The sequence below is a fragment of the Neovison vison genome, chromosome 14, assembly GCF_020171115.1.
Source record: "Neovison vison isolate M4711 chromosome 14, ASM_NN_V1, whole genome shotgun sequence".
Lineage (NCBI taxonomy): Eukaryota > Metazoa > Chordata > Mammalia > Carnivora > Mustelidae > Neogale > Neogale vison.
The window spans coordinates 17,452,218-17,476,698 of record NC_058104.1 but is presented as its reverse complement, the minus strand read 5'-3'; the positions used below and the strand labels follow the sequence as shown (position 1 = coordinate 17,476,698).

At 58.2% G+C, this 24,481-nt stretch overlaps 2 protein-coding genes across 2 annotated transcripts; both read right to left on the bottom strand.

The window, feature by feature from the left end:
- Window positions 1–602: 602 nt before the first annotated feature.
- On the bottom strand, window positions 603–10,140 carry AMDHD2 (amidohydrolase domain containing 2). Its single transcript, XM_044232796.1, has 11 exons — window positions 9,958–10,140; window positions 9,355–9,491; window positions 9,133–9,272; window positions 3,573–3,627; window positions 3,187–3,399; window positions 3,015–3,103; window positions 2,778–2,922; window positions 2,597–2,704; window positions 2,374–2,442; window positions 1,293–1,394; window positions 603–846 (listed from the first exon to the last, which is right to left on the bottom strand). The coding sequence occupies exons 1-11, from the start codon at window positions 10,038–10,040 to the stop codon at window positions 758–760; spliced, it is 1,230 nt and encodes a 409-aa protein (XP_044088731.1). The 5' UTR covers window positions 10,041–10,140; the 3' UTR covers window positions 603–757.
- Window positions 10,141–10,305: 165 nt separating this feature from the next.
- ATP6V0C (ATPase H+ transporting V0 subunit c) lies at window positions 10,306–15,681 on the bottom strand. The gene is made up of 3 exons (XM_044233044.1): window positions 15,461–15,681; window positions 11,205–11,388; window positions 10,306–11,062 (listed from the first exon to the last, which is right to left on the bottom strand). The coding sequence occupies exons 1-3, from the start codon at window positions 15,537–15,539 to the stop codon at window positions 10,858–10,860; spliced, it is 468 nt and encodes a 155-aa protein (XP_044088979.1). The 5' UTR covers window positions 15,540–15,681; the 3' UTR covers window positions 10,306–10,857.
- Window positions 15,682–24,481: the final 8,800 nt, after the last annotated feature.

Genomic DNA, 24,481 nt, shown 5'->3' with positions numbered 1-24,481 from the left:
CACTTACCGCCAGGCAAAGTGGGGTCCTGAAGCTGGCACGGATTCCTCCTGAAGGCTGGGAGGAGCCCCTGGCACTGTGCCCACACCCAGCACTATGGCCCCAGGCCCCGACTTTGCTACCCTACTCACGGGTGAAGAGTGAGTCCATGGGACTTTGTCACACAGCAGCCTTTGGAGACCTCCACGCTGTCCACCCAAAGCCCCCCCACACCCAGCTCCTCCTAGCCCCGGCTACTAACTCAGCTCCACAATCGGTTCTCTCCTTGTTTAAAATCCCAGGAATTACCCCATCCCTCGGTCCCCTGACACGTGAACTTCTGAAGCTGTCTGCGCTCGCTGTCCCCAAGCCCCTTCCTGTCCCACTTTTCAACTAGAGCCCAGGACTTCCCCTCTCACCCTCCACTCACCTCCAGGCAGCACCTGTGCCTATGGGTGTGCAGGCCCCGGACACATCTGTGCCACAGAGGGGGACCCCCACAGAGCTGGGATGAGCCAGAATCCAGCCACTCCCACTCCCAACCATGAGGCACAAACACCCCCACCCAGAAAGCCACCAAGGTGACGGCGCCCTGCTTTGAAGCAACACTCGGAGACCAGACAAGTCCCTGCCGGGCGCGTGTTTATCCAGCTGCCTCCTGAGCGGAGGCCTCCACCTGGAGCAGGGCGCCCACTCGCTCCCTGGAGACCAGCTCCTCCACGGCTCGGCCCTGACGGAGGCCGCCTAAGGCTGGGCGTCCGTTCCAGCGGTGGTCCTCGGTCACTGCCTGGCCTCCTCCGCCTGCCACACCAACTCGCCCGAGATGTAGGTGGCCCGCACGTGGAGAGAGTCATCGAGCACCACGAAGTCTGGGTCAGAGGCGGGTGGTAAGGAGGCAGCGGGGGGGGGGGGGGAATGTGCAGGCACCCCCGTCCCCACCCAGTTCCCAGGAGCTTCATTACCCCCTGAGAGAAGCTCTGTTCCCATCTCCACCGCCACCCAGGAGCCGGTGGGGAAACCGAAGCTGGCAACACGATTTGGGTAGGGCATCCCAACCCCTCGCAGGCTGCCCAAGGTCAGGGAGCCAGCGTTCCTGGCGGAGGCGTACATGGGACAAAGACCCAGGCAGCCCCTCACCAGGCCTCATCTCATTCGCCAGGAAGGCTGGCCTGATGAGAAAAGGGGCCCAGGCTGGAAGTGGTGGTGGGTAAGGCCACCTGGACACAGGGAAGCCTCCACCTGCCCTGGCACCATCCCGAGTACCGCAGGAGCTCCCAAGTCCGCAGAGGCCCGGGTGCCCACACCAGGCCCTGACCTGCATCAGCCCCGAAGTCCAGGGTCCCCTTGCGCTTCTCCAGCCCCAGCAGCTGAGCGGGGTGCAGGGACGCAGCCTCCAGGGCCAACTCCACACTGCAGCCTGCTCAGGGGACATAACTGGGTGACCACCCCTGCCCCAGCTCTGCCGGCAGCCCCTCCCCCAGCCCACGGCCCCAAAGCTCCAAGGCCTAGGAACTGGGTTCTGCCAGGGTTCTGCAGCAGGGTGACGAGGCTCCACCGCACCCCCGTCTAAGGGTGCTGCTGGGGATCCTTCTCCTGCTCGCTTGCTCACCTACCCGGCCCGTCCGGCCTCCCCTCCCCCTGAACAGATGCTCTGGACCCAAAGGCCCGCAGGCCCCCCCTCCTTTGGGGTCCCAGATGGGCATCCCCACAAAGAAGGAACAGCCTGCGCATCGATGAAGTCACGTGGTCTTGCCTTTTTATCCCTGCTACCCCTCAAGAGGCCATGTGACTAAACTCCACTCTCCCTGCTCCCCCCATCATCCTCCCAGCTGCCGGCCTGTCTCCCTGCTCGAAACAGCATGTCAAGCCCCGACACCCCTGATGCCACCCCAGCCCTAGGGCACTACCAAGCATCCCTCAGGGTCTGGCCAACCACAGCCTCTACCAGACACCCCTGCCCACCTTCCCCGCAACAGGCCCACCCCCTTAAGAAGCCCAGAGCACAGCTCTGACCCCTCTCACACCTCATCTCCCTATCTGTGGACCCACAAAAGCCCACGAGCCCATAGGGTCCAAGACTAAGGCCCAAGCTGTGGGTAAACTGAGCTCCATTCTCCCATCGGGTGCCAGAGCTTCAGTGCCGTCACCCTGGGTCCCAGCCATCTGCCTACCACCGTCTTATCCCACCCAGGAGCTCCCTGCAGGGGGACCTCAACCATGTTCCCAGTGCTTGTCCCCTAGGAAACTGCCAAACGAGGGATGTGGGTGCGAGGCTCCAGTGGTCTCCGTGCTTCCCTCCCACCTCCCCCAAACGTAGCTTCCACCCTCCACGCATGCGCATGTCCACCCACACACACATGAACACACACCCCCTACCCCACACCAGCCTCACTGACCTGTGGCCTGTAGGAAATGCCGGACACACACATCCATCGGAGCTATGCTGCCACTCAGCGTCTTGGTGCCTTGAGAACAGAGAGTGCAGGCTCTGTGGGACCAGAGACCACCAGGCATGCAGTGGGGGGTGGGCAGCAGGCTGGCAGGGCACGCCCACATCCCACTAGAGGCGGAGGGCCTGTTCTCGTGGGGGCAGCCAGCAGGGACAAGCAAGTCGCTCACCTGCCACGTAGGCTGTCAGTCCATCTACTTCCACCTCCTGCTGCCCCAGTGTGTGCCGGCCGTCACCCAAGCCCAGGGCAGGAACGGCATCGGTGACCAGCACCAGCCCTGTGGGAGGAAGGGGCTTCAGACCTGCCCCACAGCGCACTCACCGCTGCCCCCAGCCCGCCCTGCCACGCACCCTGGGGATGGGCCCGGTGGGCGATGCGCAGGGCCGCGGGGTTGGTGTGCGTGCCATCCGCGATCATCCCATAGAAGATGTGGCGGCCCGGTGGCAGCCGGTCACTGGTCAGGAGCCCCACAATTCCTGGGTCTCGGTGGTGGAACTGGGCAGGGATCAGAGGCGTGAGCTGAGCAAGGGCAGAAGCCCCTGTACCCGCCCTCCCTCCACCTGGGGACTTGGTGGGGGACAACTCACAGGCAGCATGGCGTTGAAGAGGTGGGTGATGAAGGTGGCCCCACACTGCACAGCTTCCTCCGCGGCCTGCAGGTCGGCCACCGAGTGTCCTGCATGGGGGACCAGGACTCAAACAACACACCCAGCCCAGGATCCCCCATGTGCACACAAGCCTGGAGGCGTCCCGCCTCACCTAGGGACACACAGATGCCCCGGGCCACCAGGGCCCGTATCACCTCTCGGCTACGGCCCAGCTCGGGGGCCAGTGTCACGATGCGGACGTTGTCCAGGGCCCCATAGGTGGTCAGCACGTCGTGGAAGGCATTGGCCTCGAAGGAGCGCAGGTGGGCTTCGGGGTGTGCACCTCGCTTTTCCCGGCTGATGAACGGGCCCTCCAGGTGCACCCCTGGGAGGTGGGGGGCGGATGGCTCCAGCATGCCTCCTGAGGCACAGCCCCCACCCCAGCCCATCACCTGCCCGACCTCCCTCCCCAGTTGGGCCTCTGGAGGGGGAGGGGTTGCCAACAGGTCCCCGAGGAGCCTCCCCGGGTGGGGGCAGGGAGAGGGGTCAGCCACTCACCGAGGACCCCTGCCCCATGGGGACCACCACTCTTCACGGGGATCTGAGGAAGGACCTGGGGGGAACCAGCTGTTAAAGCCCTGCCCCCTATGGCCCAGCACCCAGAGGTCACACCCCAGCCACGGTCAGAGATCAGCCCCCAGTGGCCTTCCCTCAGGTATGAGAAGGTAGTCAAAGGTCCCCAACCATGGTCAGGGAAAGCACAGCACTCAGAACCATCCGGACGGGGAGGAGTCATGGAGGACACATGAGCAGCTGCCTGCGACGACCGGGAGAGGAAGAAGGATCTCCTGCGCAGAGGGCAGGCACATGGACAGAGGGCCACCCCACAATCCTGGCCCCTCCAGGTGGCCCCCGACCAGGCAGCAGCTGGGACACAGTGGGTGGCATGCTCAAAGGGTCCGGACCCAGACAGGGTGACAAGCCTGGCCTCCTGAGCCGCAGAACCAGAAGCGTGGCTGGAAGCAGGAAGAGGCTGTGCGCTCCACGCAGAGCGAGTGCAGAAGCAGGGGCTGACCAGCCGGGGAGCTCGGTGCGGATGGGGCTGGAGGCTCGACAAACCGTGTCCCAGCTGAATGCCGTCAGGAAGGTCCCTCGTGTGTAACAGGTGCTCACATGACCCATCTCAGGACCAGACAGGCAGCCAGGCCTCACAGCCCACACCTCTCTCACGAAGAAACGTGGAGAAGGAAGCGAACAGGGAGCCCTGCAGGACAGCAGAGTCCCCAGGCTGAGCTGCCGGATAAACGCGCCCACATCCGGAGCTCCCCTATGCCGGGCAGGATAAAGGGATTGACTTGGAGGAGGCTGAAACCTCGCATGACCTGCAAGACGGGAGATGAGCAGAGCCGTCCAGGGAGGCCGAGGAATGGATGCCGGGCAGAGGCAGGCAGGTGCACGCAGGGGACACGCCCTGCACACAGAAGCCGCTCTGAGGCCCCACTTAGGCCCCAGGGACTAAGGCCCCTGCCTTAGTCCTGGCCACGCCTGGCACCTTGAGAAGCGTGGGGGGGGACCACAACAGACATGCCATCAAAGAGCAGCTGTGTCCCGAACATGCCCGGCAAGCAGCTGGAGCAAACTGGAAGGTGTCCAGACGGGAGGTGGATTGAGGTGCACACACCCTGCAGTTAAGTGCAAGTTCATGCTCTTAACATGGTCAGCATGGAGCCAGCGAGGCCTGTTTCCGCTGACCAGGGACCTCGACAAAGGGGGCCTCCGCAGAGCCTCTCCAGGCCTGGGACTCCCAGCAGCCTGCTGGAGCCTGACCTCAAACAGCCGGTAACCGAACCCAAGAGAAGGACGGCAGGATAACAAGGGAACAAACAACCCAAAAGCAGAGTCAGAGGAAGAATGAGAGAACCCATCCAGGAGGCCCAGCAGGGGAAAGATAGCACCCAGGAGGAGACGACAGAGAAACAGGGCAGAAAGTCACACGGAAGTTACTCAAGACAAGCAAACAAAACCGAAAACCAGTTTGAGAAAGCCGGGCCGTGCTGAAGGCCAGCACCATGGATGACCTCCCTTCAGGCCCCGCCCGTGTCCCCCTCAGGCTTCAGAACCCAGGGCCAAAGGGAAGGTTCCACAAGCCTCCAGACGAAGAAATCAGTCACGCACCAAGTATCAGAGGTCGGGCGGCTTCTGACTTCTCAAGAGCCACCTTGGCAGTTAAAAAACAATATAGCAATGCTTTTAAAATTCTAGGGCAAAGTCACTTCTAACACAGAATCATTCCCCAATCAAGACAGTAAAAACAGGGAGACCTGGGGGACTCCGTTGGTTGAGTGTCTGATTCTTGATTTCGGCTCAAGTCCTGGTGTTGAGGGCGTGAGATCGAGCCTTGTATCGGGCTCCACGCTCACCAGAGAGTCTGCCTGGAATTGTTTCCCTCTTCCTCCATCGTGGGCACTCTCTCTAAAATAAATCAAACTCGGGACACCCCGGGTAGCTCAGTGGGTTAAAGCCTCTGCCTTCAGCTCAGGTCATGATCTTAGAATCCTGGGATTGAGCCCCGCATCGGGCTCTCTGCTCGGCAGGGAGGCTGCTTCCTCCCCTCTCTCTCTGACTGCCTCTCTGCCTACTTGTGATCTCTGTCTGTCAAATAAATAAATCAAATCTTTAAAAATAAAATAAAATAAACCAAACTTAAAAAAGAAAGAGTAAAAACATTCTCAGGCCTTCAAGATCTCGAAAACTCGACCTCCCGTGACTCCTTCCTCCAGAGGAAGCGGGGGGATGTGCTCCAGAGCGAAGGCAAAAACCAGCAAAGAGGAAGACCCAGGATGGTGGATGGAAGCCCAGTGGAAAGACGCTAGGGAAGCCCCTCAGGTGAGAGTAAGGGAGCTGCCGGCACAGCTCGGCCCAGGAGGCCAGCAGCCAGTGCTGGGAAACAGGTCCGGGAGGCTGCTGCAGAAGACAACGCTGATGGACACCTGGCGAGCCCAGATGTCCCGAAAGAAGAGGGAGCTCCTGGCAGGAAGCCCGGAGTTGAGTCACGAGTTAAGGGAACAAAGAGCAGGACTTCCAAGGGAAGAAGGAGAGCAGCCAGGTAAGAAAATGGGACGCGCAGAGTAGGCCCCACCTAATCCTGCAGACGGACCTCCCCAAGGCAGCAGGTGGCTCTGTGGGGAGGATGGGGGCTTCTTCTGCTCCTCGGCTGGGCAGCAGACACATGGCCCTAAACAGAGAAGTGAAGCAGGAGTCCCAGCACAGCCTTTTGAGACAGAAGAGCAAATTCCAAGCATCCTGAGCTGAAAGAGACGGTCTCTTGATGGGAGCCCGTGGGGGCAAAGGGCTGCTAGCTCTCCTAACCAGCCACGGATAGGTCTAAGTCCACTGATGATTAGAAAAAAGGTAACGGTTGAGTTTTTCCAGAACAGGTTTCTTTCCCCCAGAACAGGTGGGCATGCACGTCAGAGGCTGGGCCGTTCTGGGACACATCCTCTAGACCCCCCACCTTCAACCTGCCCATCTCTATATGGGACAGCACGAAGCCTGTCATCCACATTCCATCGGGAGACCGTGTTGTGATGAGTGTCAGGTTCTGTCCTATTCTTCTAAGTCCTCCGAGGAAGCTCAGCACCAGACACAAGGCTCTTGTGAGAGGAGTGGGGAGGGGAGTACTTCAACCCAGGGGGTGGATGGGATTGTGGGTGAAGCCTGTCTTTGCAGGGGGGACACTGTGTGGGACATTCTAGGGGGGTTTGCAGAGAGCCTCCCCCGGGAATGACACACAGAAAGAGGGAACCTGCACAATGCTGTGCCTGTCGCTGGCTGCTCTCCCGACCTGGGCTCACGGGTGCCACCTCCACCCCCCTAACCCCCAAGTCTCAGATTCGGAACTCGAAGTCCTAACAAGACACTCACGATTTACTTCACCCTTCAAAACACAACAGAGTCTCACAAGGAAAAGCTAGGGTACGCTAAGTGGGGAGAACAGCATAAACGACAGGGTAGAGGTAGAGAAAATAAGGCATGTTCCAGGCAGGAAAGCAGAGGAAAAGGTCAAAGGACAGAGGGCATGTGGGGCCAAAGGCAAAGGTCTGCCTGCCAACAAGAAGGTACTAGATCTTGGTGAAGCAGATGATGGACTTGAAGCCGAGAAGGACACAAACAGATCTTCCTCCTGGAAGAGTATCAAAGCATAAAGCTAAAGGAGAACCCAGAAAAGGACCACATGGTCTCAGGGGACCAGAACACAATGACAAAAGATCTGGGTAACTTCTGACAGAGGAGCAATCCAGGCCCAGTGTGAGCTAGTTGGGGATGGGAGATAATCCCAGGGAACAGTCCTGTAGTTTCTAAGACAAAACTGGAATCAAATTTTTACATTCATGCCCCTCAAAACTCTAGTTTCTGCTAAGGCCTTCAACTTGCAAACGTTTATGGTAGGTGACACGTTCTAGCAAGACAACATAAGCTAGAAGTCCCCATGTCCAGAAGCCCCTTGTCCTGTAGAAGACCACCTCATCATCTGTGTGGCATGGGTCAGATGTGCTGTGGGAAGTGTGGCTGGTGGGTGACCAGAGAGTAGAGCCAAAGAAGAAGCAACACACAGAACACCGAAAAGGCCTTCCAGGCAGAGGGCTTGGAGACAGGAGATAAAACAGCCTAGAATGTCTGGAATGTGCCTAGGGAAAAGACAGAGGCCCCGGGCAGGTAGGGAGGGAATGCTCAGAAGGCTGGGGTTCCCCCTCAGCACAAAAGGGGAGAGGACAGGGGAGTGAGCTGAGTCCTGCACCTCCTGAAGGCCCCCGTGGCAGGACCTGGAGCAGGGGCAGCGTTGGGAGAGTAGGGAACTGTCACTGAGCCTCACTGGTGAGGCCCAGGAAGGAGGAGGACAAAGAACACAGAGATAATAAGATGGGCACCTTCCTCAGCTCCTAGCCGAGGAAAGCGCAGACTGATGACCAGGAGAGAAAAACGTGGAACCATGTGCTGGTTTCCAGCAGCACACGGAGCTTAGTCTGTAACCTCTGACTCTGGGATGGGAGGCCTAGGGAAACTTCCAGAAAGATGTCCACAGCTGCCAGTGTACCAACGGCTTAATAGAGACCACACACAGTGCTGAGTGCCCTAACCCCAACACACGGACACGGCCATCATTCTCAACTTGGACTCGAAGAAACAGACTCAGAAAAAAGTAAAGGCTGTCTTGTGTCCCCCACTGACAGTGGAATTTAAGAGGCCCAAAGCCCACACCCGACCTCCCCCAACACCCAGCTAGGACTCTGGGCCCACACACCCAGGAGGGACCCCACGACGGGCAATGTGACCCATCATCACACTAAGGAGCCTGTTCTGGAGAAAACTACCACACCAGAACGCACAGGAGGGATCACGGCAGAACTGCCCCCTCCCTAAACTCAACTCCGGTAACAGAATAGCCACGATTTTCAAAACTCATTAAGCTTCAAGCACTCCAGAGGCACAAGGAACACACCCTGCTCTCCAAGAGTTTGGGAAGAAGGAACATTGGCGCCACAGAGAGAACATCCGACAATAAAATAAGATAAAGAATAAAACCAGAGAACCCGCGCAAAAATAAACACGGTTTCATGGGAACGGGCAGAGAGAAAGGAGTGAGAGGTGTCAGGGTAGATGAGAGCAGCAGAGAGGATGGACTAGGGTGGCTGGGCAGACAGTGAAGCTTCTTTCTGGAAAGCACACTCAACTGGAGTCACAGAGCACAGACACGTTGCGGGAGGAGGGGATAAGCCTGACCAGCAGCTATAGGTGTGGCAATCAGAAGTCCCAGCAATGGGTTTCTGGAGCCCAGAGGGAGCCAGAGGGCAGCGAGGAAAGGACATGTGGCTGGGGAGGACACCGGGGCAGCACAAGTGAAGGCCTAGGGGACAGCTGCAGAGACAGGGACACTCTGCCAGTGGGGGAACAACCGAATGAGAAAGCCTAGGGGCAGGACCCTGGCCCCACGTGGAAGGAGGCCAGCAGATAAGGCCAAATGCTAGGCTAAGAGAGGTCTGTGGGAGCACAGATTTGAAAAACATGGCGGGGCTGCTTCCGGAGGCCCTGTTCCTCTAGACTGGGAGCCGGACCTCACCTTGTGATAAACCTCGGGTGGTGAGGTGACCAAGGTGGGGCAGAAGGAGGTGACTCCGTGCGACAAGATCCTCCGGGCCACCAGGGCAACCCCCGAGCCCACGTCCTCCGAGGCCTGAGAGAAGTCAACGCCAAATCCACCTATGGCCACACAGAGGAAAGTCACACAGCGCCCAGACCACTTCCTCTGAGTCACCACCCACCCCCGAGCCCCAGGCCGCACCGTTGATCTGCACGTCGATGAAGCCGGGCGCCAGGATGCAGCCCCCACAGTCCCGCTGCTCATCGGCCACTCGCCGCTCTTCAAAGAACAGTTTCTCGGGGTCCAGAATGCGGCCTTCGCGCACCCACAAATCCTCCCTGTGACCAGAGCCAGGAGGGGCAAGGATTAAGATCGCCTACCCGAGAGGCACCCTGCGGCCCACACGAACACCGACCAGCCCTCAGCCCCGCACCCTAGCAGCGCGGCCCCGCGCCCAAGCAGCTCCTGGTCCTGCGCCCCACCGGCCCTGCGCCTCACCGGCCCTGGACCTCACTCAAGCAGCGCCCGGCCCCGCGCCCAAGCAGCTCCCGGTCCCGCACCCCACTTCTGAGCAGCTCCTAGTCCCGCGCCCCACCGGCCCTGGGCCTCACCCAAGCAGCGCCCGGTCCCGCAACCCAACGGCCCTGGGCTTCACCTTAGCAGCGGCCAGCCCCGCGCCCGAGCAGCTCCCGGTCCCGCACCCCATTTCCGAGCAGCTCCCGGTCCCGCACCCCACCGGCCCTGGGCCTCACCCAGGCAGCGCCCGGCCCCGCGCCCGAGCAGCTCCCGGGCCCTGGGCCCCACCTGAGCAGCGCCCGGCCTCGCAGGATGCGGCAGTTGGTGAACTGGAGCACCGGGGCCCGCGCCTCGTCCTGCCCGCCGCGCATCGTGAGCCACCCGAGCCCAACAGAGCGGGCGGCGCCCGGAGCCCCACAGCGGAACAGGCTCCCCACGCACCCGGCCGGCCGACTGCAGGCCGCAGAGCCCGGCCTCCACCCACGTGACCCTCAGCTGACTGAGGCAGATCACGTGATTAGCGCACCCACGTGACCGGCGCCCCTCATCCGCCCCGGCCCCTCCTTGTCTCCAGCCCCGCCTCCATCCCCCCTCCCCCCACCAGCCCGGGGCCCACACAAGCGGTCCACACAGGCGTCCAGTCACAACCGAGAACTTTATTGGACATGGCTCGGCTCCGGACCTGGCAGGCCCAGCGCTCTGGCCCCGCAGCCCCGGCAGCCGGGGGTGGGGAAGGGTGGTTCCATCCAACGAGTCTCAGAGCAAACGGTAACCCCACAACGCAACACTACCTAAGATTACTATATAGTTGGGAGACGGAGGGCTGCTCCACAGACGTATGAACAGGTCAAATCTTTATAAATAATAAACATCCAGTGAAGAGAAAATGACAACTCTAATTCATCCTTATACACAGAGCACTCTAGGGCAGATGAGTGGGGGCAGCAGAGGCCTGCATCCTCACTGGTCAGGGGCCTGGATGGGTAATGAGTGGGCCCAGATGTCCACGGCACGGGGCAGGCGGGGGCAAGGCCAGGGGGAACAGACGATGGGCACTAGGACACTGCGCATTTACAAGACCAACTACTGGGGGGGCAGCTGCCCCGTGCATGTGTGTCAGGCTGTTCATCTTGGAATGCGGGGATGGTCTTTACATCATGTTCTGTGGCTGGTGCGCTTGGAGAGGGGCTACTTTGTGGAGAGGATCAGGGCCACGATGAGACCGTAGAGGCCCAGCACCTCGGCGAAGATGAGGATCAGGATCATGCCCACAAACAGCCGGGGCTGCTGGGCCGTGCCACGCACACCAGCGTCCCCGACGATGCCGATGGCAAAGCCGGCCGCCAGCCCGCTCAGCCCCACGCTCAGGCCAGCACCCAGCTGGAGGAAACTCCTGGGGGAGAGGACGTGGGAGAAATGTTAGCAGCCTGCTGGGGAATCCACCCGCCCCACGCCCCCTCCCCGGCCCTCCTGACCCCATGCGATAGTCTGACCCCAGGCAGGACAGCACAGGCAGGGAGGGAGCCAGCACTCACTTGTAGAGGCTGATGCCATCATTCAGGGAATTAGCGATGAGGACTGCCACCACCAGCCCGTAGATGGCGATGATACCAGCCATAACCACTGGGATGATGGACTTCATGATCAGTTCTGGCCGCATGACGGACATGGCTGCAATGCCGGTGCCACTCTTGGCTGTACCATAGGCAGCACCCAGGGCTGTGCAGAGAGCGGGGAAGCCAGGTCAGCTCCGAGTACTTGGGGTCAGGTCCCTGGAAATAGCTCCGGCATGACTGAGGGACACCCTAAGTTATCACAATGGGGACGTGAATTTGGTACCTAGCCAGAGGTGGGAGGTGGTCCTCAGGGGCAAGAGCCCTCACTGGGCACACAAGGAATCCAGATAGCTCTTTCCTTCACCAGAGGCCCCTGTGGCTGTCGCCTATCTGTGCAGCTGCTCTGCTGTGAAATGTACGCCCCACCTCCCAGGGAGCCTCCATGCAGCTGCCCACAGCCTCCAAGGTAGAGCTGCGACAGGTCCAGCAGCCCCGTCACAGAGAGACGGGCAACTGTGCCACTTAAGACTTGCTGAAGATTCCGGACACCTTTTTACTGCCTGGAGTCCTGGACATTCAGGTCCGAAATGGCCTGGCAAAGCACGAGGTGGTTACATCTCAGCAGCCCAGTATCAGGCCAGACTCAGCCTGTCTGCCTTGGGGCTCCAGCCAGGGACAACATGCTGGAAGACCCTCACCACACACAAGGGCCCGACCACAGGGTCAGGGAAAGCTGGCCTGGCAAGTCCTGCCTCAGGCCACAGCATCCCGCACTCCCCACCGCTCCCAGCTCTCCAGGAGGGCTAGCATCTGTTGTCAACAGGCCAAGTGCTTTCTCAGCCACACAGCAGGCCCGGACCCTGTAGTTTGGGAAGAATCTCTTTAAAGAACCAGAGTAAAAAGGGCGAGCCAAGGAGAGGACAGGGCACAGGGAGCCACCACCCAGGCAGACCATGAGCCCTTAGCAGACCTCTCAGAAGCAGCCCTGCATGCACAGAGGCCTTGAGCGCCTCCAGTAATGGGAGTGGGGGGAAACTCTGGGGTGGCCTGTCTCCTCTGATGCTGTTCCTCCTCCCTCTTGCTCGGTAGGGGGTGCTACTGTCTTCAGAGTTCCCTTCTCCTGGCCTCAAAGTCTAGAGCAACTTTTGCACAGAACAGATCTACAGGGGGGCCCACAGGGTCTCCCAGGGTCCCACCGCACTGCCTGAGCAGAGCTTAACATGGCTCAGAGGTGGAAAAGACCAGGACAATCTCAACCATTTTTCTGCACGTTTTATTCATCTGTTTGGGCCACAAAAAAAGGTCTACTCTCTATGCTCATCACTGAGCAGTGAGAAGGTCCAAGGAGCTCTAACTTCCCAGGGCTCCAAGCCTGGTGAGGACACACATGGCACCTCCACGCATGATCTAGAAGAGTGGGGAGGCCAGTGAGGGGGAGGTTCTGGGGAAGGGCTCCATAGAGAAAATGAAATTGGGTAGAGGTATGAGTGAGCAAAAAGGACTGCAGACGACATGAATGGAGACATCCACCAACATGGCACAGGCTGGGAGCTACCAGAAGGAGGAAAGAGGCAGGGGTGGACGCAGAGGGACCTATCCTGCCTCTGCCACTCGTTCCCAAAGGCACCCAACACCACCACGCCTGGGCATTCAGCACTATCAACCCACGGCTCAGGGCTGGTCTTCATGAAGCTTTTCCGGAACTCTCCTGGTCGCAGTGCATTTTGGGGGCTCCTACTGCAGGCCCAGCACCCCATCAGGCTGCATCACATGCATGCACATGGCCAGCACCATGGCCCGTTCCTCAAGTGGAGAGCACAGGAGATGTGTGGCACTGAGTGAGAAACCGATTACTGGGAAGTCAGCATCCCAGGAGCAGGACACTGCCAGACGTGGAAAGTGAGCAGGGCTCATCTCCAGGAGGTGGCAGAAGAGCGTGTGGCTGGAGGTGGGGAGGCAACAAGATGAACAAAGGGAAGAAAACAGGGCTAACCATGAGGGAAAAAGCAGCCTGGCCTGGGCAGCAGCAGGTGTCCACAAAGGCCAGGCCCTGAGTGCTAGCTCTGGAGACAAGCCCTACAAGGTCCCAGACCAAGCAGAGGACAGAAAAGCGTGCGATCAGGAGGCAGTTCCAGGAACAAAGCACCAGAGGCAGGGTGCCTGCCAGGAGGGAGGAAGTCAGAGAGATTACGGAAAAGGAGCAACCAACGGCCTGTGGAAAACCAGATGAAGAAAGAATCAACAGGACTTTTGTCACAAGAAAAAAAGGGGAAGCAGGAAGGGAGACTGGGCACAGGGGAGCAGGCAGCACCCATCCTCAGGGGCCCAGGGCAACCAAAAAAACCCTAGACCACTGATACCTGGTTCTCAGTAACTTCCAGAGACCTGCTTTTGGGTCAGGCTCCATCTGAAAGTATCAGGTTCTAGGAGAGGAAGAGATGTACCTGGTGACTGGAGGCAGGCCAGGAGCTGGGTACAGATAAAGGGCTGGGGGCAAACCCAGAGCTTCAGGAACAGGCAATGACAGCCCGAACTCAAGGAATTCTGGGGCAGGAATATCCTGTCCTTCAGTGATGTTCCTCCGTGCCGGGGACATAGAAGGAGCTCAATTAAGATTTGTTGAATGAATGAATGAATGACAGCCACAAGTAACCCACAGGTGGCCAGGCAAAGCAGAATCTCTGAAGGCATTCTGGAGGCAAAGAGCAGAAAAGGCTGGGGGAGGGGGTTACAGCAGCCCGCTCAGAAGTGCTGGAAAGTAGGCAGCCCCTGCAAATGTGGAAGAGCAGACGTTGCCTGGGAGAGAAGGGGAAGTCCAGACCACTTCTCCCACCACAAATGACCCCTTACTTGCACGTGATGGGAAGGGCAGGGCAGGGCACACTCAGCAACTCATGACTGGCAGACAGGCCCAGGCAGAGGGAGGCCAAGGAGGGAGCAGAGTCCCCAGGCCCCTACCCCCCAAGTGTTTACAGTCATCAGAGACTGTTTGGAGTTCAAACCCTCCCCCTTCTTGCACAGGGAGCCTCCCCAGTCCACCAGGTAGGGTGGGGCAAGGCGGAGTCATCAAAACCAAAAACCAGACCTACCCAAGGCGGCCCAGAGGAGACCAGGTCAGACCAGTCCACAGGGTTGCAGGGAAAGGACTAACCTTCCTGGGTCCCACATTCCTGGGCTTGGCCCACGTGCCTTTCTTCCAGATAGGCCAGTTTTCACTAAATTCAACAGTCCATGGCCGTGGAGACCCAAGTTCAAAAGAAGGGGTGCTACTAAGAACCTGGAAAGCCCTTCTCTTTACCTAGAGAAGCCCTCCCCAATTTGGGGCCTCCTGAAAGGGAAGTCACGCATCCTTTCATTCATTCACTGGGGCCTAATCTACAACACTCTTCCTTCTAAAGACAAAGGCCCAATCCCCTCAACGCTGACGCTTCAGCCACCCTCTCTCAATCACCCAGAGGGACACTCTTGGCAAGCGGCCGCACACACACAGTGTCGTTGCTGGCCTGCCTCCTAGACACCCATCCTTGGCCCGGAGCCTGTTCGGACCCCCACCCCATTCCACACAATCCCACCTATGGGTTCCAGCCAACTCTCAGGGCCAACCCCACAACCCAGTTTTCCCAAGCAGTCCACACGCCCCGCAGGACTACTGGGAAACAGTGACAGGCCCTAACTAGAAGCGTCTGCCTCGGTGCAGACCCACTTGACCCCCGCCAGGGGTGGGAGGGTGCGGGTCGCCATAAGGCTGTGTACCTCGGAGGGGAGAGCCAGGACCTCATCCATCCCCTGCCCCCACCTCCGCCGATCAAGGCCGGCCCCGCGTCGGGGGAGCTCTCTGAGGTGTGATGTCACACCTGCCCGCAGGACTGGGGGGGTGCGGAGCAGGCGCAGGACCGCGCGCCCCCACCCCAGCCTCCCTCCCGCCTCTCCTAGGGCTAAGATGGCAGCGGCGCCGCCGCCCCACCCCCGCACCTACACCGACAGGGGCAGGGCTGCCGGCTACCGATCCCCGAGAGACCCCTGGGACCCGCACCCCAGCCCATCCCGCAAGCCCTGCGCTCCGCAGCCCCCGGGGCCCCGACCCCCGCCCGCTGTCACTTGAGTCCCGGGACCCCCCAACAGATCGGAATTACGTCAGCGTGACGTCACACCCTGAACCCTGGGGAGATGCGAGCACGAGCCCCGAGCGCCCCGGCCCTCCCAGCCTCCCAAGTCCCTCCTGTCGCGGCGCTCACCGCTGAAGACCATGGCGGCCGAGGCGCCCATGACCGCGAAAAAGGAGGCGTACTCGGGGCCGTTCTTGGCCTCGGACATGTCTGCGGGTGGGGAGAGGTCGAGCTCAGCAGGCCGAGGCGGGGGCGAGGACGGGCCGGGCACGGCGAGCAAGCACTAGCGGAGCAGTCAGGCGGCTGCGAAGGCGACCCGGCCCGTCAGCCGCTGCGCTCTAAATACCAGCACCGCAGAACAAAATGGCGGCCGCGGTCTCGTCACATGACCCGGGCCCCGCCCCTGCGGGCCATACCACTTCGCGCCTGCGGGGGGCGCCACGGCTTGAGGACGCCCTAGCGGTCCTCTGGCCGCTTCCGCACTGTACCGCCGCCCGAACGACCCAGACCAGGCGTTCCGCCCCATCTCAGCCTCCGCGGATGCGGGGCCTGGTGCTGGTAGCCTCTCACACCCCGTGGCGTTGGGCCCGTCCGACTCGCGAGCGGGGGCGGGGCGGTGGGCCTCCGTATTAGCATACGAGGCGGGGCCTGGGTGCCCCGCCTCCTCTGCGGCTGCGCGGCGCCGGCTGGTGTTGGCTGCCGAGTGCGGCTTTCCTCTCCTTACGTTCGCCGAGTGGAGTCGGCTGCGGGCTTCTCACGGCCTTCCCTCAGGGACCCGGGACCGAGGTGTCCCCGGGACGTCTTCATACATTCGGAGCGCTCCGAGGGTTCGAGCAGACGGAGCCGAAATCCCAAGTCCAGGGCGCCGGCCAGTTCTGCTCTAGCCCCCAGGAAAACCCTCACCCACCTGTGAGGTCCAGGCCTCTACTTGCTGCCCTCCTGGGCCCCCGGGGTCGCCCCACCCCGACTCTGTCCTCAGTCTCCTCCAGACACAGACCCCGTAGCTCTAGCTGTCTTCTGGCTTCTGAGAAAAGGAGCCCCTCCCTCCCCCGCATGTGTCCCCTCCCTTGCATCGGGGAGCCACACTTCAGCTGGGGGGCTGTCTCTGCCCCTCAAGGTGTAAGCGTGACTGGTTTGAAGCCCTGTCGGTGCTGCGACCTGTGGAGGCTTCCCCAGCTTTCTGCATGTTCTGGGATCCATTTCCTCCAGCCTTTGCTTACGCAAAGCCGGCACCTGCAAGGCGGATTTCAAGAACAGCCTGTGGTTCCCTCCCAGCCCAGCATGCAGCTTGGCCTGGGGCTGAAACTGTCCTGCTGATCCCCTGAGGGGTACCCAAACTGACTGCCTTATCTCTATCCACCAGCTCTGGGTCCCTTTGCCCTTTTGTCCCCTGCCTTTGAGGACTGGGTGGCTGTCATCTGGTCCTTGGCTCCCTTGAGCTCCTAGCCCTCTCCCTAAATGTCCTGCGTGGCAGCCTTCTCCACGTGGGCAGTAGGGAAACGACCCCTGGCCTAGCCCTCCTGTTGGTCTCAGCGCAACCTTGCACAGGAACCTCCTTCTGTCCTCCTCCCCTTGGCCAGGCCAGGTCTTGCATCTTCTGAACTGGCAGCCCAGGGGTGTCTGGTCTGTCCTGTTTTAAAGGGAGGAGGCTGCCATACCACTAGAGGCCTCCTCACCTTCCTCTGCCACCCTCTTCCTTGTCCCAGACTCTGACTTCTGAGAAGAGAAACCTTCACTCAGCGTTTCCACCTCACCTGCCCTCCCTCCCAGCCCCCTGCCTTTGTCAAGGTCACCTGTGATTGCCATTTCTCTAAGCTGAGGGACGTTTACCAGGCTGAGTGGGCCTCTTTGCTGCATGGCCCTCTGCCCACTCCACCACACCCTCCCCTTTCTCTCCAGCTTACCTCCTACAGCCCTGACACCTCATTCCTTCTTCCTGGGGGCACAAGTAGGAGCAAGGACAGGCGCAGGCCAGGCAGCCTCAGCCTCCCTGCCCGACCTGATATTCCCAGGGTTCCCCCTGTCCCGCCCCACCCCCGGGGCAATCATGTTCTCCAGCTCAGCCATTCTGTCCCTCACCTGCTCCTCTCCAATCCTGATGGCCCCCTGAGCTAGCAAACATCAGAGCTGGCCACGGGCCTGGCCCTTCACCACTGCAGGCATGGAGGACCCAGGGTCAAGGGAGCCCAGGCCAGGGAGCCAGTCCTGGCTGGGGGACTGTGTGCAGAGGAAGAATTCAGACCAAAGAAAGGGGGGCAGGGTACCCCCACCATCAGGAAGCCATGCAGTCAAAAACACAGAGGTGGGCAGAGCACAGAAGCCCAGTGTGACTAAAATCCAAAGACTCAGGGAGACATGTCCCTCCTCGAGTTCGGGGAGCAGGTCAGGTTCACCCACCATCCTCTCATTTTCTGCGCGGTGTGAGAGGTCACACTGGGTCTCCAATGGGGCTGCTGGCACCTGAAACCAGCATGTCTCAAATGGAGTTCACCCCACCCCCACCTTCCATTCTATTCCACTCTGTTATTTCCATTTTGGGCAAAAGACACAGCCATCCACCCAACTGCTCGCAGCAGCAGCCTTGAGTCACGCCACAGCTCATTCCTCGTTACTCATTGAGCCCTGAGATCCTGTGGCTTCCTGGCTCCTACCTCTGCCCACCCTGCCACTGGGCTGCCCTCTAACTGGGGTCCCCTCACAGCCTCTAACCCAGTTAGCCTGCTCAGTCTTCACCTCCCCCTGCCCCCATTCTTCACCCTAGAACCACAGGAGCTTCTAACTGGGACATCTGACTGGCCACTCCATTCCTGGAATCCTTCAATGTCTTTCTGTCACAGGCTGGAGCCTTTGGTGGTCCCCTCCTGTCTCCCCATCTCATCCCATCATGCTGCTTCCTCCTCACCTGGATTCCTAAGTCTATGGCTCTCTCTGCATCAACTACTCTCCTTTGCTTCTTGTATAGGGAGTGCTACTCAATCTTTAGAGCACCACGCCCTCCAAGAAGCCCTCCTGATTTCTCTTCCTCCCTTCTCAAACCCATTCTTCATCCCTCACACTCCATTATTACCTTTTTTCACTCAATACTTCCTCTCCTGAGGGTCCCTGTGCCTCTTTTTCTGCCCCCCCCATTCCTGCTAGAATGCTTGGCACATAAAGCTAATGTTTACTGATCACCAGGTGTGTGCAAGTCCTGTCCTAAGCACTTTTAGGGTATGATATAATTCTCATAAAGACCCTTTGAGAAAGATATCACCATGACTCTTCATTTGGTGGACAAGGAAGTGGGCCTTGGAGGATCACACATCTGGCCCTGGTCAGCCTGCTAAGGAGAAGCGGAATTCAAAACTCTGACTCCCAGCGGGGCTGAACCCATGTGGCTTACCACACTGCCTTGTCTCCTACACAAGGGGGTTGGGTGAGCATCCAGGGACCAGTGACAGGGCCAGGAGGCCCCCAGAGCACCTTCCCCTTGGCCTCCCGCACCGGGCAGGGCTGGGGTGACGAGGGACACACACCTCTGCCTTCCCCCTCACAGCTAGGTCCCCAGCTGGAAATCACTTCATCGAAAGACCCTGGCCTGTCACTGCGTAAGTGGAGGATTTCTAGGAATAAAGGGCGGGCTTTGGGAAACCCAAGCCAGAGACTCTGATAGGGAGATATAGAGAGACATGTGGCCGAGGGGCAGGGAAGTTCCCTGAGTCCCCAAGAATTCTAAAGAAGACAAAAGGACGAAAAGATGGTGGGAGAGGGAAGTCCAGTGGCACTTGGCAAAGCCCTGAGGGAAGGGAGGGTAACAGCTGGGGAGATAAAGACCAGGAATAACTTTCCAAATGATTGGAAAGATGAACTTAGCCCAAGGAAGCTGTTTCAACAACGAAGGGAGTCTGGCAGCTGATGGACACTGCAGGGTGCCTTCTCCCTGCAGACAGTCCCTTTCTTCCAAGTCACAGGGAAGATACGCCACAGGGACAGAACGCTAAGAGCAGCACCTGCCCTCCTGCATAGCTGAGTAAAGGCTCCATGGGGCCCACGCAAGGTTGGGATGAGAAGGAGCAAGACCGTAGTAGTGCCATGGAAGGGGAATGTGCAAAGGCAATTTTTCTGCTGTGATTTTTTAAAAATTGGGGCTTACATTGAGGCACCTGGCTAACTCAGTCAGAACACCACATGACACCTGATCTCTGGGTCATGAGTTCAAGTCCCATGTTGAGTACAGAGCTTACTTAAAAAAAAAAAAATAGGGGCGCCTGGGTGGCTCAGTGAGTTAAGCCGCTGCCTTCGGCTCAGGTCATGATCTCAGGGTCCTGGGATCGAGTCCCGCATCGGGCTCTCTGCTCAGCAGGGAGCCTGCTTCCATCTCTCTCTCTCTCTCTGCCTGCCTCTCCATCTACTTGTGATCTCTCTCTATCAAATAAATAAAATCTTAAAAAAAAATAAATTAAGGGTTTTTAAATGATAGGATTTTAAAAAAATTTTTGAAGATTTTGTTTTTTTATTTGACAAACAGAGATCACAAGCAGGCAGAAGGGTAAGCAGAGAGAGAGGGAGAAATCAGACTCCCTGCTCAGCAGAGAGCCCAGTGCGGGGCTCGATCCCAGGACCCTGAGATCATGACCCACACCAAAGGCAGAGGTTTAACCCACTGAACCACCAGGCACCCCTAAATGATAGGATTTTTTAAAAAGATTTTATTTATTCATTTGACAGTCAGAGGTCACAAGTAGGCAGAGAGGCAGGCAGAGAGAAAGGGGGAAACAGGCTCCTTGCTGAGCAGAGAGCCTGATGTGGGGCTTGATCCCAGGACCCAAGACCATGACCTGAGCTGAAGGCAGAGGCTTTAACCCACTGAGCCACCCAGGCACCCCAAATGATAGGATTTTTTAAAAGATTATTTGAGAGACAGAGAGAGAGAGAGAGAGAGCCAGCACAATCAAGGGGAGGGGCAGACGGAGAAGCAGGGAGCCCGATGCAGGGCTCGATCCCAGGACCTCGGGATCATGACCTGAGCCAAAGGCAGACACCCAACCAACTGAGCAACGTGGGTGCCCCAAAATGATAGGATGTTTAAAAAAGATTTTATTTATTTATTTGACAGAGAGAGAGGGAGAGATCACAAGTAGGCAGAGAGGCAGGCAGAGAGAGAGGGGGAAGCAGGCTCCCTGCTGAACAGAGAGCTCAACATAGGCATGGGGCTCGATCCCAGGACCCTGGGATCATGACCTGAGCCATAGGCAGAGGCTTTACCCACTCAGCCACCCAGGCACCCCAATAGGATTTTTTTTTTTTAAATAAAAAACAACTTCCAAATAAAAAACGTCTTCTAGGTAAATACAGCATGGTACAAACCAGGGCCTGACAACCACCACCATCACTGCTAGAGGGAGACCCGGGGCCAACTCTCTGGGCTGCTGGGAATGAGGGGGGCCTGACACCCTGCCGGGCGTGAAGAGTAGGTTCTCAGGGTGCCCATGAGGGCATTGTGTGGCCTGGACCCTCCATCCGGTCTAGCCTTAATTCACAGCCCATCCCAGGCATAGAACCGGCTGCTGGAAGGAAGCAGCTGCTCATGTCAGCGAGGACAGTGCCTGACAGCAGGAGGCTGAGGAAGGGGTACACAGGTGCATTCCCTGAACACGGCTGCAGATGCTAATAGCTGTGGCCCCTGGGGTCTCCCACGAGGACACTCAGGCACGGCATTGATGCTCTAGAAGGAGCACAATTCCCCTTGTCAGAACCTGTTAGACGGGAAGGCTTAGGCTTCCTCTCAGGAAGTGAGACATGTGGAACTGGGAGGGGGGGTGGCGCACTGTGATCCCGCTGAGAGCCCTGAGGGTCGGTTAGGCTGCATGCAGGGCCATCCCCACAGAGGGACCATGTGAAAGCAGGTGCTGGTGGGAGTTCGGGAGGGGGCACCCCAGGGTGGGCTGAGCTCCGCACAGACATTGGTCACTGCTCACAGAAGCAGCTGCAGCTGAGGGAGTCAGGCGTCTGCAGTGTCCGCACCCCTCCCCCTGGGAATAACCAATGTCACCATCTCCATGTCAATCACAGAATGACTAAATGATACTAAGCACACTTACAGTGAGAAGTAGTTGCTGCAGGGAGTTTGGGGGGTACCCCCAACTGTGGGCCCAGAAATACTCACCCATCTCCCCTCCAGAATCGCCCAGCTGGGGACAGCAGCACTGGGGCTCCTGCTCAGGGGCCAACAAGCTCCAGGGGTGGGGGTGCCGGGGGAGGAAGCCGGCTCCTGGGGCCTCAGGAAAGTGTCCTGGGGCAGGGGCACCCCAGCTCCTGAAGACTGGGAAACTCCGGCCTGGCCACAGGCTTGTGTAAAGGCCTCCAGGCAGCAGAGGAACTGAAAAACAGCCTACCCCGAGAGCGGCCCCAGGGGCCAAGGCAAACCAGGCCGGCCACTTCAGGGCGGGGCAGCAGGAAGGGGCCTGGGGAACCCGAGTGTTGTGGGGGACAGCCGGGAGAAACAGAGAGCATTAGGAACAGGGGTGCTGTCTGTGGCGTGAGGAAGATAAGGAAAGAGAGAAGCAGTTTCCCAGAAGAGGCAGAAGCAGAGGCCTTAGCAGCTCCAGGAGAGGTGGAGGGTGGGGGGGGGTGGAGGGGTGGAGGAGTGGAGGGGCTTTAGCACCGGGAGGAGCCCCACCAGACAGGCATCCTTGTGGCTGCAGAGAAAATGGTTCCTGCAGTTTTCTGTGTGGGATATCGGTTCACCCAATTGGAAGGTCTTTCCCAATGTTCGGAAAGACATTACTGTGGATCGCTGCGAACCCCCAGGTAGAACCCCCTCTTTAAAAAAAAATAAATAAAGATTGGCTTTTTTTTTTTTTTTTTTGACCAGTGTTAGTCTTGTGAATTTTGAGGACATTCTGGATTTAATGAAAATTTAAGGACTTGTTGATACCGGGCTCCCGTGGGTCAGGGCTTGTAGTGATTCTGGACTGAGACTTTGTACCGAAGCCCCTGGAGGCTGTTCCCTTCGCTGCTCCCGGGGCAGTGCGTGTTGGCAGGACGGCACCGTGACCAGGAGTAAACAAAATCCGGATGGACTTGGCCTGCACTGACCACGGCAGCAAGAGCAATAGAGCGTGTCATCTTCGGGAAAGAGAGATCCAGCCTCAGGCCGGGCCCTGCTGGTCTCCCGCACACCTCCGGTTGTCATTCCCTGCACACCACCCCACATTCCCCAGATGTTCTCACAGCAAATACTTCAGTGAGGTTCCGCTGCCTGGCAGTAATTTTATTTAGGACTCAAGTGAACATGGATGAAATTAAGATTTGGCTGCCAAGCCACACGCCTGTCTAGTCTCACTTGGTCCCTCATGATTCTTTTTTTTTTAAAGATTTTTTATTTATTTATTTGAGAGACAGATCAGAAGTAGGCAGAGAAGCAGGCAGAGGGAGAGGAGGAAGCAGGCTCCCTGCTGAGCAGAGAGCCCGATGCGGGGCTCGATCCCAGGACCCTGGGATCATGACCTGAGCCGAAGGCAGAGGCTTTAACCCACCGAGCCACCCAGGCGCCCCCCTCATGATTCTTCATTCATTCAAATGCTCCAGAGCGTCAGTCCGGTGAAGTCCATTTCTTAGCCAATAACTGCCCTACATGAGAACGGAGAGGTGAAGAGATTCACATAATCCTTTCTCCTCCTTAATTACCAGCTCGCTAGGTTTCGGCAAACCATGGCCTTTGCCAGGCAGTGCGCTTCTATTGGAAACGGAGCAGGGGCCCGCTTTCAGACCTCCATGTAATCGCCAGTGCCACTGGAGCAGACCCGACCTGCAGGCGCCCCCACTCAGGTGTGCTTCTCGAGGAAACGCCCTTCACGGCTGAAACCAGCTGGCCAGCTAGGGGATACATCACCAGATTCAGCAATCTGAGGCAGGAGGTCTCCCCAGTTGGTGTGTCTGCTCCACACAGAAGTGTCCGGTGATTTTGTTTCCTTGGCCCCCAGCACAAAGTTAACAAATTCCGCACAGGCAGGTCACACGCTTGTGTCTGCAAACGTGTGAGGCATTTCGTCCGTAGCCATGAGGCACATGGTGCTGTACTTGTTGACCACGACCCAACACTAATATAATGAAGACCATGATTTTTAATTTTAAATTTTAGTCAACATACAGTGCAAGATTGGTTTCTTCCAAAACATGGTTGCTTTCCTACCTACGGGCTTGCAGTGTTATTCTCTCAGATCTCTAACCGACAGCCGAGGAGGGAACACAGCAGAGGGAGAGGGAGGCAGAAGTGGGCTCCCCACAGAGCAGGGAGCCCAATGAGGGGCTCGATCCCAGCACCCCGGGACCATGACCTGAGCAGAAGGCAGACCTTAATGACTGAGCCCCCCAGGTGCCCCCTACCAGATTATTCTTTTTTTTTTTTAAAGATTTTATTTAGGGCGCCTGGGTGGCTCAGTGGGTTAAGCCGCTGTCTTCGGCTCAGGTCATGATCTCAGGGTCCTGGGATCGAGTCCCCATCGGGCTCTCTGCTCAGCAGGGAGACTGCTTCCTCCTCTCTCTCTCTGCCTGCCTCTCTGCCTACTTGTGATCTGTCTCTGTCAAATAAATAAAATCTTTAAAAATAAATAAATAAAGATTGGCATTTTTTTTTTTTGACCAGTGTTAGTCTTATGAATTTTGAGGACATTCTGGATTTAATGAAAATTTAAGTATCTGTACAAATTAACTCTATTCCTGGAACACAGAAAGGACTGTGGGAAAACTGAAGGCATCTGATTAAATCTGCAGTTCACAGCACTATAAACCAACGTTCACCTCTGCTGGGGTCCCGTATCCACACAAGAGAAGCTGGGCAGGGTCCATGGACACTCTGTGGGATCTTTGCCTCTCTTTGGTAAATCTGAAATTATTTCCTAGTTAAAAGTTACAAACACCGGGGCACCTGGGTGGCACAGTGGGTTAAAGCCTCTGCCTTCGGGGGCGCCTGGGTGGCTCAGTGGGTTAAGCCGCTGCCTTTGGCTCAGGTCATGATCTCAGGGTCCTGGGATCAAGTCCCGCATCGGGCTCTCTGCTCGGCAGGGAGCCTGCTTCCTCCTCTCTCTCTCTCTGCCTACCTCTCTGCCTGCTTGTGATCTCTCTCTGTCAAATAAATAAAATTAAAAAAAAAAAAAAAAAAAAGAAAGC

Coding starts and splice junctions, on each gene's coding strand:
- AMDHD2 (XM_044232796.1), bottom strand. CDS start 10,040: ATGCGCGGCGGGCAGGACGAGGCGCGGGCCCCGGTGCTCCAGTTCACC. Junction 2,443..2,596: donor ACTGACAGCCTACGTGGCAG/GTGAGCGACTTG, acceptor TCTGTTCTCAAG/GCACCAAGACGCTGAGTGGC. Junction 1,395..2,373: donor GCATTTCCTACAGGCCACAG/GTCAGTGAGGCT, acceptor TCCCCTGAGCAG/GCTGCAGTGTGGAGTTGGCC.
- ATP6V0C (XM_044233044.1), bottom strand. CDS start 15,539: ATGTCCGAGGCCAAGAACGGCCCCGAGTACGCCTCCTTTTTCGCGGTC. Junction 11,389..15,460: donor GGCCGCCATGGTCTTCAGCG/GTGAGCGCCGCG, acceptor CTCTCTGCACAG/CCCTGGGTGCTGCCTATGGT. Junction 11,063..11,204: donor GATGGCATCAGCCTCTACAA/GTGAGTGCTGGC, acceptor CCTCTCCCCCAG/GAGTTTCCTCCAGCTGGGTG.